This window comes from Myodes glareolus, chromosome 4 (assembly GCF_982192425.1).
Source record: "Myodes glareolus chromosome 4, mMyoGla1.1, whole genome shotgun sequence".
NCBI classification, from domain to species: domain Eukaryota; kingdom Metazoa; phylum Chordata; class Mammalia; order Rodentia; family Cricetidae; genus Myodes; species Myodes glareolus.
In genome coordinates this window covers 117,569,787-117,586,332 of record NC_142029.1, presented here as the reverse complement: position 1 = coordinate 117,586,332, position 16,546 = coordinate 117,569,787, and the positions used below count along the sequence as shown (strand labels likewise).

At 41.7% G+C, this 16,546-nt stretch overlaps 1 protein-coding gene across 1 annotated transcript; it reads left to right on the top strand.

The window, feature by feature from the left end:
- The first annotated feature begins 2,114 nt into the window (after positions 1-2,114).
- LOC125400632 (interstitial collagenase A-like) lies at positions 2,115-11,501 on the top strand. The gene is made up of 10 exons (XM_048434729.3): positions 2,115-2,213; positions 2,797-3,038; positions 3,140-3,288; positions 3,488-3,613; positions 4,437-4,595; positions 4,692-4,809; positions 8,600-8,733; positions 10,378-10,540; positions 11,030-11,133; positions 11,324-11,501. The coding sequence occupies exons 1-10, from the start codon at positions 2,115-2,117 to the stop codon at positions 11,422-11,424; spliced, it is 1,395 nt and encodes a 464-aa protein (XP_048290686.3). The 3' UTR covers positions 11,425-11,501.
- Positions 11,502-16,546: the final 5,045 nt, after the last annotated feature.

Genomic DNA, 16,546 nt, shown 5'->3' with positions numbered 1-16,546 from the left:
CTCTTCTTTTGAGAGAGAGAGAGAGAGAGAGAGAGAGAGATGAAGTGGGAGAGAGGAGTTGGAAGGCTGGGGTGGAGGGAAGGATATGAGGGACAAGAACATGTGTTCAGGATATATTGTATAGAATAACTATTTTAAATAGAATATAAAAAGAGCACTCGAGGGGTGTGGGCTTCCTGTTAACTTCTGCAGCCTCGTCTGTCCCTCTCTTCTGATGACTCTGTTCTCACTACTTTCCTTTCCGTGCTGCAGTTGCTTCCTTGATGTCTTTGTTATGCCCCCTGCCCTCCATCCGATGCTGCCTTGTGAGGCCTTCCTCCAGTTTCCTCCTATGCTATCTGACTTACATATTACTCCTCTTAAGTGAGGAAGCTGTCGTTAGATGACTAGAGAGGAAATGAGTGCTTTCAAATTAATCCAAGGTCTATTAAAGCATTATTTGAATAAGTTATTGGTTGTGCAGTGAGAACAGACATCCACAAAGTGAACATAGTCCTGAGACCACTGACGTTGGTACGATGGGGAAGGTGGGGGACACCATGAAGAGCTCAAGGGTGGGAGTGGAAGCCAAGTCTTCTCAATGTTGTATGAAATTGAGCTTCTTTCAAAGAGGGACAGATGACTTTGTCTCTAATGGGGATTTGGATGACATGAGTCAGTACCCACTTCAACTTTATATGAAACACAAGTCCTTGAGTGCACAGCTTTTAGCGCACAGTGATACATGCATTTTACTATTCAAGAAAAGCTCTGTGAGACCTTCTGAATGGATGAAGATATAAATATATGCATGAATGTGTGTGTGTGTGTGTGTGTTTGTATGTGTACAGTATAAACACATGCCACCTAAGGGAACAGGATAACTAAAATGCAAGAGCCCAGAATCACACTTGGTCTCTTGGCAGCCCATTTTACCTGCTGTGTTTAAACAGGTTTCAAAGATGGGTTTTGTTAGTCCTATGAGGCTCATGAACAAGGTCTATGCAGCTCTTCATGCATCGTCTCCCAGCCTGGAGGAGAGTTCTTCCTGGGCAAAGTTCTTGTAGCCTTGATAGAGATAAAGAGAGGCCACGGTGCTGCTGCAGTCTCATAGCAGATAGTTTATCAAAGGCAGCAGGGACCTCAGGGACCCAGGAGAGCCCATAAATATTGGAGGGCCTTGAGTTCAAACAGCATGGGTGCTGAACATCATCCGTCACTTGGGGTCAGTAATCCGACCCTCCTTCCTGGGAGCAAGGTGTGTACAGACTTCAGGAGAACTGAGTAGCAAACTCTACTCATTATAAAGGCCACTGAGGGCTGTGAGGTTGGCACAGGGAAAGGGCTTCCTGTGCAAGGGAAGTGGGGTTGATTTTGATCCCAGAAACTCATGTGGAGAAAGTGAGACGTGATGATGTGTGTCCTTAACCCTAGCAATGGGAATGTGTGACTGTCTTTGTGAGCTCAGTACAATTGGAGACCTTTTCCAAAACCACACACACCATGCACATACATACACACATATCACACACACATATATACATGAACATACACACCATAAACAGATATTTACACATACCACAAACACATACATACATACACACAAGCACAAACACACACAACGCACACATATACACAACACATACATATACACACATATATACACATCACACACATACACATATATACACATACCACACATACAACACATGTACCACAAATACTACATATACAAAGCACACACACATACACACATACCATATACAACACACACACACACACAGCCTTAGAGTATGCTTTGCCTATGTTTTTAATGGGTCTGACCCTTTCTCAAATAATATGAACATGAATTGGAGAAAACAACTGTTTACTTGGTGAAGACAATCTCTTTCACAAATGTCCTGTTTGATATAATTCTGGGATTATCACACCAAACAATCTGCTAGGTGTCACAGTTTCTGATTTCCAAGGCTCTTCACTGCCGATGAAGAGGATGTTGTGAATCATGAGTCACATAGCCTCTGGCTTTCTAGAAGCACGAGAAGTCCCTATATAAAGATGGAGCTTTCTCAGTAGGATACTGGAGCAGGCAGACAGGGGACCGCTGTTGATCTTGCCCAGAAAAGAGGGACATCATGCCTCGCCTTCATTTGCTGTTGCTTCTCTGGGTCACCAGCTCTTATGCCTTCCCCGTGTTCCAACAAGGACATCGGCAAGATGTGGAGACTGTCTGGGTAAATGGATGCAAGATGTGGAGACTGTCTGGGTAAATGGATGCAACATTACCCATGGCAGGAACGCAAGTCTTGACTTTGTATCCTTCTAGTATAGCGTGAAGGCATTTACAGACGGGTTTTCTTCTAAGAGAAATGTCATTTGCCAGAAATGGAACCTTCTAAAAATGTATCTACCAAGTCTAGCTAGATACCTCCTTTCTGGTTGGAGGGGAGGGAACCCAAGGAAGGGAAGGCAGCTCCCTCTACAAAGGTGGATTTGCAAGAGTGCAAACCTCTCCTACAAATCTTGTTCTAACAGTAAAGCTGAATCAAAAGTTTGAAAGTAATTCTCTAGTTTGTCTAAAACTTCAGGCTTTCTTTTTTTTAACAAAAGGAGAACCACTTTCCATTTAGTGTTTCAATAACTTTAAATAATTCTGCATTTCTCACTATGTGTATGACTGAGGGTATTGGGTGTCCACCCACCTCAGAAGTGGAAGCCAGTATCTCCTGAGCCTGGGTTCCCTGCAAGCAGGAAGTGCTCTTAACTGCTGAGGCCTCTCACCGAACCTACTGGTTCATTAATTTTATATTTTATCAGAAATACCTGGAAAACTACTACAACTTGGGCAATGACACAGAAGTTAAAAACCTGAGTGGCAAGGAGTTGATGGCTGAAAAACTGAAGGAAATGCAGCAAATATTTGGGTTGAAAGTGACTGGAAAGTCAGATGCTGAAACCCTGAGAGCGATGAGCCACCCCAGGTGTGGGGTGTCCGATGTGACGCCAGAAGCCATCACTCACAGCAATCCGCCCTGGACAAAAACACATCTGACGTACAGGTAACTAGACTGCATATCAGTGTCAAAAAGGGGCCACTATTCCCCCATTAGAATAGAAGGAAACAAAACCCAACGTGTCACCATCTTACTTTTTTTCTTAGTATTTTAAACTACACACCACTTTTGCCAAGAGCAGTTGTGGACCAGTCCATCGCGAAAGCTTTCAGAGTCTGGAGTGATGTGACCCCACTAACATTCTCCAGGGTCTTTGATGAGGAAGGAGACATTGTGCTCGCCTTCTATCGTGGAGGTAAGTTCTTCAACCTTGGCATGCCCTTTGATAATCTCTGCTTCGCATGGCAGTTGCTTGTTAAGAGCATTGTTGATTTTATGGGGTTGAGGAGTAAAATAACATCACATTGCCTGGAAGTCTGCTGGCAGCTCAGCAAAGCACTGAGCTAACCAATATGAGAATCAATGAGCCTTTTGTTGAATTTTCTTTCTTGCAGACCATGGTGACAACAACCCTTTTGATGGGCCTTTCTATCGCCTTGCTCACGCTTTTCAGCCAGGCCCAGGGATTGGGGGTGACGTTCACTTTGATCTTGATGAGAGGTGGACTGACACCAGTGAAAGTAAGTCTGCTCCCCTTAGCTCAGCTGGCCTCTCCTAGTGCATGGCAATGCTGGCTGATTTAATGTATTTATGAAAGTAGGCAATCTATCACCACTCTGAGAATTAGTATCACATTGAGAAGCATGAGACAGGAGTGATTTCTGATCGCATATCATCTCCCTGGTGACAAATAGTCACTTTAAAACTTCTCTTAAGAATTTCTGAGGGCTCCTGATTCTTGAAGCCCAATTCTTGTTTGATTCTTGAAACCCATTTGGTAGGTAGGAGAAAACTAAATCTTCTATATCATTCTCTGCCGTCCACACAGGCATCCTCTGCACACTCTGTGCTTGCACAACAAACAAACAAACAACTTTCTTTTAGAAGGAAATAAAGTTAAAAGCTTTAATGTTTTACTTATGGTCCTGGAATGTTTTTACAAGAAGGATGCAATACACTTGACAAATTTGCTACTAAACTTGAAAAATAGAATGAGAAAATAGTTGTTTTGTGTTTTCCAATTTTCCCAGCCCTAAGCATTTATCAGCTTTGTGAATAAGAAAAGTAGAAACTGTTAGAGTTTCATTGCCCCTCTGCAAAGGAACTTGGCCCAGCTCATTGTTAACATGGACTTACCGATATAATCCTGAATGTAGGCTCTACTGTGCCTTCTTATAGTTAACATGGGCACGCTCCCACCACCAGAAAACAGCAGTACATAGATACGTGGGTTTACAAAGGGACTAAGAAGATATGGAAATTCATCCTGAAAGATTATTTCCTTACTAAATGCCTCAAAACAATATAATTTTAGTAATTAGAAACGGATCTTTGTCCTTCTAGATTTCAACTTGTTCTACGTTGCGGCTCATGAATTGGGCCACTCCCTTGGACTCACTCATTCTAATGATATAGGGGCACTAATGTTCCCCAGCTATACATGGTACACTGACGACTTTGTGCTAAACCAGGAAGATATTAATCGCATTCAGGCTTTGTATGGTAAGTGAAGCAGCCATTAGCTGTCAAAGGCACTTTCATTCTTCACATGGGCTCTGGAACCATGGAAAGTAACTCCAGGTCTCTCATATTCTTTAGGACCTTCCCAAAATCCCATCCAGCCAACAGGTGCAACAACCCCCAGACCGTGTGACAGTGGTCTAAACTTTGATGCGATAACTACATTTCGGGGAGAGGTGATATTCTTTAAAGGCAGGTAAGGTCTTCGTTTTGTGCTGGGCTCTATATTCACCATTGCAGGCCACCAATATGCCTCCGATGGTAACCTAACAGTGTTTGTAATTACATGGTCACAATTGACTATGCTTCTCTTATTTTATTTATACAACTAATAATGACTGGTTCCATATGATTAGGTCAGTTGGTTCCAAAAAAATCACACTCCTTCACCTTTGGAAATTTGTGTGGCACTTTCTGGTATCATAACAGGTAGTCCTCATGGAAGAGTCCTTTAGGTGAGTGTGAGCTCAGAGCCTGTAGGCTCTCTGTGTGAGGTTCATGGTGTCTTAAGCAATAGGGACTGCTCTTCCATTTCTGGAGGCAACCAAGGATAAAAGCAATAGCCTATAATGTTTGGAGATTCTCTTAGACAACCTTGACCAAGAACTCAAAAGAAAGATTCTCATGTCTGGTGTTTTTTTTTTAATTAGGTGGTCTTTGACTCTTGGATAGAGCATTGTCAGCTCATGTGGAAAAATCCTATTTAAATAGTGTATGTTTATTTAGTGTAAAGACAAGCATATTGTGGGGGTTCTCTTAGCAAGATAGTTAATAGTATGATTCCTTATTACTTTCTCAGATGGAATACTGTTATTTTTCCTTTCTTCCTTCTTTCTCTGTATTTATCTCCTTTCCCCCTTCCTGAATAAAGCTGCCCCCTTTCCATTTTTCTGATTAAAACACTTGTACCCTATTATTTTCTCTCTATTGCTCCCCAACCCTTCTACCCTGGTAATGGTCCCTCTTTTACTTTCCTGGTTTCTGCGGTTACTCCAGGGTGTTTATTACTTCTGAAGATTTGGAGTTAGGGGCCTCTGATGAGAAAGAGCATGTGCTATTGGTTCTGGGTTGGGGTTACCTCACTCAGGATGGTCTTTTCTAGTTCCATCCACTGATCTTCAAGGTTCATAATTACATTATTTCTTTACAATAATAATATTCCATATTGTATATGTACTCTATTTTTCTTATCTATTCATCAGCTGAAGGACATTTAGGTTACTATCATTTCCTAGCGATTGTGAACAAAACAGCAAGGAGCATGGTGAACAAGTATCTAGGGGCCTATGCCAAGGAGTGATATAGCTGGGTCATGTGGTAGATTTATTTTTGTTCATTTTAGAATTCTTCACACTGACTTCCACAGTGGCTGCACCAGTTAGCTGTCCCTACCAACAGCAAATGAAGATTCCCCCTTCCCCAGCCCCCATGCAGTATTTGTATATTGTTTGGTTAATCTTTGCCATTCTGACTGGGTTAGGATGAAATCATAAAGGTATTTTGATTTGTATTTTCCTTATTGCTAGAAGAAATAAACTTTTTTGAGCTATTTCTTAGCCATCTTTTGTATTCTTTTGCTTCCCAGACTCCTTTGCTAAGAGTGTTTTATCCATCCTTTTATTTAAAGAAGATGTTTATCTCTAAAGCTAAGAAGCTTATCTTGCAGAAATCAGATGGATTTTTGTTCTTTGATCCATTTAATCAACCCGTGTCTTTTAATTGGGAAATTGGAATTTAAATTGATATTTAAAGTTATTATTGAAATGTGTATATTAATTGTGGCCATGCTGCTGAATTTTTGTTGTTGTTGTGCTTTAATAATTATGGCTTCATATTTGTCCACAGTCTCTCTCCAACCCTAGATATTGTTTCCTGTATTTTCTTTAAATTTTGCTTGTTGGATAAAAAAAATGTTAACTTTTTAAAATTGTAGAAAGTTTTTCTTTCTCCTTCAATTATGGTGGATAGTTTTGCTGGGTATATTAATCTAGACTAGGTGTCGTAATTTTTTTAGAATTTGGAATGCATTGCTTCAGGCTCTTCTGGCTCTCAAAGTTTCCATTGAGAAATCTGTTATCTAAGGCTTTCCTTTATTTGTAACTTGTGCCTTTTCTCTTGCAACTTTCATGTTACAACATAAAACAACACAGTGATATGTGTACTTAGCTTTTAATTATGATATACTGTGGGGATTTTCTTTTTCTGGTCTTGCCGATTTGGTGGTCTGTGTGCTGCTTGTATCTGCACAGGCATGTTTTTTCTTTGTCTGAGAAAGTTTTCCTCTATGATCTTGTTAAAGATCTGGTTTATCCTGCTAACTCGAGGTTCTTCTCTCTGTCTATGCTATAATGGAAAGGTTTTGTTTTTCATGGTATCCCACATTTCTGGTATGCTTCTTTTCTGTGCGTATTTTTTGAAATGTGTCATAGTCCTTACTTACTTGTTCTAGATCCTCTCCTTTATCTTTGTCTATTTCACCCTAATTGTAAGGCTTTCCTTTACATTTTCTAGTTGAGTTACTGGGTTTTTCAATTTCATTTTCATTTCAGCTTGAGTTTTTTTTATGTTTCTGTTACCTTATTTAATTTCATTCTTGAGTTTTGGATTGTCTTTGTCATTTCCCTCAACTTTATGTTTGTGTTTCTTCTCTGTAAACTCTTTATCATTGATTTAATTGAGCTTTTTCATATCTTCTTTAAACTTCCTTTATTCTTTGATGAAGTTTATTATTGTTCTTTTAAATTCTGTGCCTTTGGGTTTATCTAGAAAACTCTCATTTCTACAGGACTGATAGATTTTAAAGAGAAGATACTGGTTTGAGCTTTCATTTTCTATTGTTAGAGTGTTTTCAATAAGACCTGGGCATGTAGACATCTATTGATAGCTCTAGATCTGATATAGACAGAGCAGGTGGGGGCAGAAGAGAGGTTATGTGGGTAGGTTGGGCCTAGAGTTTGGACATGGTTTGGGGGGAATGTTCAGAGGACACAGGGCTGATGTACAGGAGGTACCTCCTGTTCCAAACCTGGAGTCTGGGGGTAGATCTGCCTGGGTGGAAAGGCTGAATGCAGTATTGAGAGGCCTGTAGGTTAGAGGGTAGGTAGACAGGATCATGGCAGAAACCTTGAAGTTTGTGTTTCAGGCAGGGGTGGCCAGATAAGGCTGGGAGGCTGGGCATGGGTCCCAGACTAGATCTGGCAGATTGGGGTTGTGGTGAGGGTAGGGGGAGCAGGTCAGTGGGACTCACTGGGCTACAGCCTAGAATGTGGGAAATCTGGCTTGATGAAGAGATTGGATGTGGCATAGAAGGGACCTGTAGGTGTGGCCTCATAGACTATATTTTAAAAAGTTACCCTATATAAAGGATTTAATTTTCCACAGGTTTAGTGTTCATAGGAGCACCCACATACCCTCAGATATTCAGGAATGACAACCTTCACTAAGAACAGGATACTCTGTTGCAATTGGTCACCTGCTACAGCCAGCTCCTCATGGCTCACCAAAACTGACTATTACATTTTTAAGGCTTATACAAACTGGCTGTGAATCACAGTCAATATAAAAATTAAACTATACTAGAACCAGCAATAAAAGTAATAAAAAAATTGCTTTATCATTATCTTCACTGAAACTTGTTGATAGTACTGAGGCTCAAACCCAGAGCTTCATACACGCTGGGCCAGATGTGTACTAATGATCTAGATCCCAGTCCTATTTTCATTACTTTTTATTCGTTATATTGAGCTTGTTTATGCCATTTGTGTCTTCAAATGATAGGGCTCCCAGATGATACACTACTGTCACTTTTGAGATTTGCCGCAGCATGGGTATTTCTGTGAAGAAACAAGCACACCAAACAGAGACCTTCATCCTGGCCTCTCCTTTGGGGACAGCAGACATTTGCTGACAGCAGCACTCCAGCGAGAAGGGGCGGAGACTCCCGAGAGACTCACTGACAACTGTGCTCTCTCTGTCTTTTAAATCAGGTTCTACATCCGCGTAAGTAGAGCCATACCAGAACCGGAGTTCAATTTGATAGGTATACTCTGGCCAAATCTGCCAGGTAAACTTGATGCTGCTTACGAAGATAGTAGGGCAGACAAAGCCTACTTTTTCAAAGGTAATGTTTCTGATTGTTTCTGTTATATAAATTAAATTTTTATTTAGCTTTGGAGTGAGATAAAAGGGTCCTAGCTACACTCACTGCATGTGCTTCTGAAATTCTAAGCTCTATGATGCAAGCTAACAGAGCCTACCAATCAGCACAGTTAAAAGCTGTATTGTATATTTAGCATATCAGCATATATATGCATATTTAGCCTATCAGCACAGTTAAAAGCTATATTGTATATTTAGCAACATTTTGATTGAAAAGTAAATGATTAGAGATATAACTTTTTAGGATTGTGAAAGAATTTGCAAGCAATCACTGTGTTTTAAACTTCTTCATATTGCCGAGAGTTCTCAGAAATAAAATTGAGAGATGTGAGTCAGTTCTACAAAAGATGACATAGAACAATTTTGTGTATGCAGTTTCCTAGACCCCATTTTAATGTGAACATTCCCTTGAGAGAACGAAAGTTATCACCAGGTAGGCAGATGAAGCACTGCTGACTTGATTTCTCCTAGTAAAGTGGCAACATGTTCCTCTGACATTCATCCAAGGCCTCTTCTTGATGTCAGTCTATGAACTTTACTAGGAGAAATCAGGCATGTCCCAGTACCCTTGTCCTGAAGACAACCTACCTTGAAAAATGGAATAGAGTCTCAGGTCTCACTGTGAAACTTCCTTGAGAGAATCTAAATTGTACTAGGTTTCTCAGGCAATTAATTCATAGATTAATGTATGAGAAAATCAGAATCATTGCAGATGGACTTTAATGAGTCTGTGTGATTCAGTGAGATCAAAGGATCTAGCACCTCTGACACTAAAGATCATGTCAGACACAAATGTTTTCACCAACATGTTTGCTGTAGTCCAATCATTGAGGTACTTGATACAGTTACACACTCCAACAGAGTAGGGACCGCAGTTCAGACAGGCGCAATGCTTTGCAGTGGCCTCTCTAGCCTTTGTTGTGTAAAACTAAATAGAAGTTTACACACACAGCATTTCAAAGCAGCATTTCATGTGAGCTAAAATAGGCATGTTTGTCAACAAGAGTGATCTTGCTTTCCAAACAGATCAGTTTCCTATAACACATAGTTTAGACACTGTAAGCAGACTCGGGAATCTGCATAAATTTACATATCTACCTTCTAGGATGTCACAGAACTTAGTCAGCACTGAGGTAGCCTAGAACCTCTAGTTGTTTGAGCTTTAGAAAGGAATTTCAACTGTAATCAGGGAAAAAGATAATTCTCAAAACTTTTTACAGAATACAATGGCCTAGAAAGAAAAAAAAGTTCATATAAACTAGGCTTGGTGGCTCCTGCCTTTAATTCCAGCATTTAAAAGGTTAAGCCAAGGGGATTGCTGCAAATTGGAGGCCAAACCAGGTTACATAGTGAATTCTAGACCAGAATAGGTTACAAGGTGAGACTCTGTCTCAAAAACAGAACAATCAATCAATCAATCAAACAAACAAAAGGTAAACACATTTGATTGGTCTGAAATTGGATCCCAATATCACCATTTAGCGCAGAACAAGCCACCCCCACCTTCCCTGAAGTGTTGCCCTCTGTGGCTAGGATACTGCTCTAGCCTGTGAAGCTTCGCTGGAAATGTAGACAAAGAGATTCATCTGTGGCTCTTGATTGGCAGGCAACAGAGTGTGGGCTATTCGTGAGCAGAGTGTACAGGCAGGATTCCCCACGGACATCTACAGCTACTTTGGCTTCCCTAGCAGCGTGACACACATTGATGCTGCTGTCTGTGAGGAAGAGACTGGAAAAACATACTTCTTTGTTGATGACATGTACTGGAGGTAAAGACTGAAATCCAAATAATTTTAGGGTGCCAGTTGTCTGTACATAGAAAGATCTTAAAATGAGTTTCATAAGGACTTGGTCAACTGCCTTTTTGTGAATGACAGTAGCCACTGAACAACCGCTAGCCTGGTACCACATGGTGCAGCTTATTCAGGGAATCCAGTGAGCCGTGGTGTTCTTCTGTGCTGGGAAAGATAGGACAGTAAGGGCATCCAACTTTTTGAGCTACTTTGACCTAAACTTAAGCATTCACATAGCATTTTACCTTCAGAGAGTGTCTGTGTAGCTCATTGGATCTCAGAAGACCTTGTGCATATTTGGACATACCAGCATTCAACTTTTCCTCCCTCACCCAATTCATTCTTTTCTAATCTCAAGAATTAAAATTTTGTATGCAATTCATGCTGGTGTGTTTTCCACAAATATTTTAAGCAATCTGCATGTGTTTTCAAAGGCCCTAATACTTCTAACCACTTTCTGATCAGGTTTGATGAATATAGTAAGACCATGGATTCAGGTTATCCCAAATTAATAGCAGACGACTTCCCTGGAGTTGGCAATAAAGTTGATGGTGTTTTCCAGAACAACGGTAAGAGTATAGACATATTTCCTCCATTTGTTATAATACCAAAAGTAACAGCATTGTTATTTAATGTAAATATGAAAATTAAAATTAAAATACAAATGTAAAAACTATATGTACTGAAGTCATGCAATATTGAGTCCAAATCTGGAAACTACATGCATAATATAATGAATATGTTTCATTTTATTTTTAGGGTATTTTTATTTCTTTCACCAATCAACTCAATACAGATTTAACCTCCAAACGAGAATGGTTGATGCTTCTCGTGGTTCTAACACCTGGTTCAACTGCTAAGAATACGGCAACCTGTCCTGTCACCAAGTTAGTGAAAACACATACCACATAATTTTAAAGGAGATAGTTTTCTGAAGAGCCAAGTATTTTTATATTTTAATTATCTTCTAGATTTGTTGATACACAGAGCTATTAAGTAAAAATTTATTTGTATTTCATCTTGTATATTTTTATAATTTCCAGTATAATAATTTATGAACTAAAGCAGTTTAGTGCCACAACTGACAACCCAAGAAGGCCAAGTTCATGGTGGATAAGTCACTGAAGGAGTCCATTTGTGCTCTCTGACGTTGATCCTAGGTCTCTCCTTTCAAGAGTGGAGGGTTGGCAGACAAGCTCTCCCCAGAGAAAAAAATGTCTTTTGAACACACAAGGAAAATCAATTGGTGCTTTGGGTTTGGTTTTTAAAACAGTACCTACAGCCCAGGCTGGTGTTGGGCCTCTTCTTCACACCTCTTCTACTGCTGGCTCCCAAATGCTGGGATACAGGCATGCCCAACATGTCCAGCCAAGAGATGGTTCGTGGGCAAAATAAATATTTGGTACTTAGACTAAAACCACTTTTGTATCTAATGCTTTATAATTTCTTTATGATGCTTCCTATTTCATTATGTTGCTATTAAATGATAGCAAAGCTTCACTTATAAATGTTATTTCTTCCAAATTTGAAATGGAAAACAAACTGTTAAAAGTATTTCTTAAGACCAGCCTCTCCACCAACGCAAATAATTCTAATCAGGCCAAATTAAACCAAATAAAAGATGCCCACATTTAATGCAGCACTCACAGATGGTCCGGGAAAGTATGGTAAGGGAGAGAACAGGGAAGAACACGCAACACCCCGAGACCGCACGTTTCTTTTCTGGGCCGCAGCCTCAATAGCCTGTGGGAGTGGTTCTGACCCTCCCTGGGGAGGTGTCAGTGCTTGGTGGGCTTTTAGACCCTCCCTGGGAAGTGGCCACTTCTCGACAGGCTTCCCCGGACGTGGAGTCCGGACCAAGGGACTTGAAACGGAGCTTCTTGCTCCATTCCTGCTTCATTGGCGCTCCAAGGATGGGTGCCTGTAATATGAGGGCTGGCTTGGTGGGGTTTCTGTCCTGCCCAGTACCCCACAACCGGCAATTCCCAAAGAAAATAACACAGAGTCTACATTATGTTATAAACTGATTGGCCCATTAGGTCAGGCTACTTATTAGCTCTTATAACTTATGTTACCCCATTATCCTTATCTACGTTAGCCACACGGCTCATTACCTTTCTCAGCTGGGCAAGTTACATGCTGCCTCTTTGGTGGTCTGTGCAGGAGTGGAGGAGGGAGCTTCCTCCTCTTTAGCCTTCTCCTATTCTCATTGCCCCACCTCTACTTCCTGTCTGGTTGACCCGCCTATACTTCCTGCCTGGCCAATCAGCGTTTTATTAAAATACATGATTGACAGAATACAGACAATTCTCCCACACCAGGTGCCAGGGGCTGGGGTGACGCTTTCACCCAAACATCCCAGACTTCTTGGATATAGGGGTGTCAGGGGACTGGGGTCTCACTTTTGACCAAACACAAACAATACAAAAAATATTCGTGAGAAGATAGTCTATCCAGAATTTTCAAATTTCTCCATTCTTGTGGAGCTCATCTCTAGCAGGACACACTTCATAATCATGTCCTAGTCCGTTTTATTTCTCATCCAGCACAAAGGCAGAGTGCTCAGCGCGGGTCTTAAACCCTGGGCTATGAGGTGTGGCAGGGCTACAAGGCTGGATAAGGAAGAAGCTACTGAAATGGGTGAAATGGGTACCTGTAACTTGGGACTTGGTATTACAGAAAGGAATCCAGGAACTTTTCCAGGGTGGTGATTGCCTGGCACCTCACATTGTGCACACAATGGCACATGATAGAAAGATCAAAACTTCTGCCTCACAGTGTGGAGTTAGCCGCCACAGGGGGACAGCCACAGGACTGACTGCATGGGAATGAAGCACTCTGCACTAGACGCTGGTCCTTAGGAAGGCCCACTGGGCCGTTTTCCCTAAGATTATAACATATACTTACACACACACACACACACACATATATATATACATATATATATATGTATGTATGTATGTATACATAGCACTTATGAGTATGGGTGCATGGACACATGCTTGGGGGGCAGACAGTGTCCTAGTCAGTGTTCTGTGGCTGAGAAGAGACATCATGACCACTTCAGCTCTTATAAAGGGTATCAAGGCTTACTTTGGGGTTAAGCTCATTAAACCTCTCAGGGTCCAGAAAGATTCACTACGGTAGATGAAAACTGGCTAATTGGATCTAAGGGTAAAATGAAACAAATCAACTCATTTACATTACTGCTACATGTTCTTCATTCCTTGAAGAATGGGACATAAGGTATAAGATGTAGGGCAAAGCAGAAGGGTAAGAAAGGGGGTGATCTCCACAAAGCTTTCAGTTTGTATAGGCACACAGGCAAGTTAGCACACCCACAGGCGGTAACAATGGCAGCATGCATGCATTTTCACAGAGTCACAGTGTGGATCTGCTACCTTGTGTCTCAGAGTGGGCGTGACCCTGAAGTTCCCCTGTGTCTGGGAACACAGCCTTGGCAGCTGTGCTAACCTGTGGGCTTGATTTGCATAAGTGTCTAGCTGGTTGAGTTAAAAGGAATCTCTTCTGGGGTTTTTGCTTTTGACCCCAGCAGTCTGCCAAAATTCAAAGGGAATTTTTCTCTTTGAAGCTAGTTTTAGTGGCTCAGGCCTCTTTCCCACATAAACAGCTAATTTCCTGGGCTATGATCTCATGTTAATTGGCACCAAGGTGAAGGGTAATACAGAATATGAGTAGCCTGCTAAATCAAAGCAGAAGACCAGTAGATTGCACCTTCCTGGCTCTGCTGTTAGAGCAGACAACCACCTCCTGTTTGGGGCTTCAGTATCAGTGAGTACTGTCAATAAAGTTGTAGGGTGTAGATTTTGGCTGTGAGAACAGAGATTTGACTGAGTAAATGCAGGGCTTCATGGTATGGGGAGGTATCTGGTTGCCGTACAGGAAACGTCAGGTTTATACACTGCTGGGATACTGTAGATAAGAAAAATGCTATGATTTCACAAGATTTCTACAGAACTGACAGTGACTTATCCAAAGAACAGATGTTCTTCCCTTGGCTCTGCGAAAACGTGTTACTGCATGTGGACATGGACACAGCCATATACACTTCCTATGAACTCGCCCAATAGCTCTGTCAGCTGCACATTTACCACATTTACATTTACTTGTGGGGTCACCACAAAAGGAAAGCATGTAATTAGGGCTGGTTTCCACCTTCAGAAATTTAGTCCATTATTATCATGACAGGACATGGCAGCATGCAGGCAGACGGTGCTGGAGAAGGAGCTGAGAGTCCTACATCTTAATCTGCAGGCAGCAGAAGGAAACTGTCACATTGGTCAGGTTTGAGCTTCTAAAACCTCAGAGCCTGCCTCCACAGTGAAACACTTCCTCCAACAAAGCCACTCTCCTAAAAGTGCCGCTCCCTATGGGTCAAGCCTTCACACACTGGGCTATGGGGGCCATCCCTAGTCAAATCACCACGGAGAAACCTCAGCTTTTATTCCTTATGTCCCATCCACCTTTCTTTTTTCTTTCTTTCTTTCCTCCCCACCCCCTTTCTTTCCTGAGACAGCATCTCTCAATGGCCTGGAACTCACTGGACTGTCTGAGCAGGCTGGCCATTGAAGCCCAGAGATTCCCCAACTCTCCCTGTGCTAGAATTACAACTACAACCACCTTCTATTTTTACATTGCAACTGAAGTTTGCAACCCTTGCGTTACTCTTTTGATCCACATGTAAGTTGGGTTAGCTAGCTGCCCTTGAGTTCATTCCTCCGTTTTTATGATTCTAATCTCCATCTTCTTCAGTTGTTATGCCAATTAAAAATAGCACATACTTAAAATCTCACATATAGAAGCTCTGTCCTAGGAATTGAACCTTTCCTTATTTAACGGCATATGCCTGCTTGCTTTACTGTAAAACATATTCAGTAAATTTCATAGATAATAGTGTACTTAATAACAAAGAGGACTCCATAGCCCCGAGTCATTAATCTCCTCCAGGTGTGGCGGCTTAGAGTAAATTTATCCATCCAAATCAGCCCTGGAAGTCACGTCCTTGCACAGTTAGTCAACTACAGTCACTGCCATAGCTCTTGGGCACACAGGAACCGTCGCAGGGTGTGCCAACACTAACAAAGGCATGACTCAAAGGAACATAGGGCATCTCAGAACTTGTCAAGTCAGGCATCTGCCCAGCTGACAAGTTCTTTCTGTGAAAGACACAAGAATAAAATGAAATAGGGCTTAATCCAGCACGGAGTCCACATTAAAACTCATCCCCTGAGTGATGTTATCCATTTCATAGGAAAAGGGATCATGTGGTATGTTAGGTACTTGCTCGAGTGTAGCTGACTTTGTCTCAGTCTGCTAGTAGCCAGCTTCCCTGCTCCTGGTTTTAGATTGGTATATTCTCTGTGCAATACCTATGCTAAGTCACAAGCTGACCAGCTGGCCCAGGGCACACACCCCTACCCTAAGATGTGCTTCAGTCTCCGTTGCCATGGCACCCTCTGGTAGGGAGGTAGATGGTACTAAAAAAAAGTCATTCCAATATTTGCTTGCTTCTTCCACTAATTTGAAATTTTGTACTGCAGATACGGCAGGATTATTTTCCTTTCACTGGCAGAAACATGGGCTTTAGACATTTTGGCACCCTCTGACCTCAGTATTAAGACATGTGGGGCTGGAGAGGCGACTCTGCGGGTAAGAGGGCTTGCTGCTCCTCCCCGAGAAGCTGCTCAAGCCCCTAGCACCTACAGGGCAGCCCACACCACCTCTAACTCCACCGCAGGGAATCTGACTTCCACCTTCAGCCTCGGAGGGCACTGGAACACGTGTGGCACGCACATATCAACAAAAGTAAATGTTTCTCTTCAAAGAGCTAATTTGGGCTTAACAGCTACTGCAGACTCTCTGTGTTTGAAGAGCCCCGCAGGTTGGCCAAAGGAGGAAATGAAAATACTTTTAATCGGTAATGTTATGTGAAGAGAAAGGACTGGAAATTCCATTGTGAAC

Bases quoted from the DNA above. Each gene is read 5' to 3' on its own strand.
- LOC125400632 (XM_048434729.3), top strand. From the start codon at position 2,115: ATGCCTCGCCTTCATTTGCTGTTGCTTCTCTGGGTCACCAGCTCTTAT. The intron at 8,734-10,377 runs GTAATGTTTCTG...CTTGATTGGCAG, and splicing joins CAAAGCCTACTTTTTCAAAG to GCAACAGAGTGTGGGCTATT. The intron at 10,541-11,029 runs GTAAAGACTGAA...CTTTCTGATCAG, and splicing joins GTTGATGACATGTACTGGAG to GTTTGATGAATATAGTAAGA.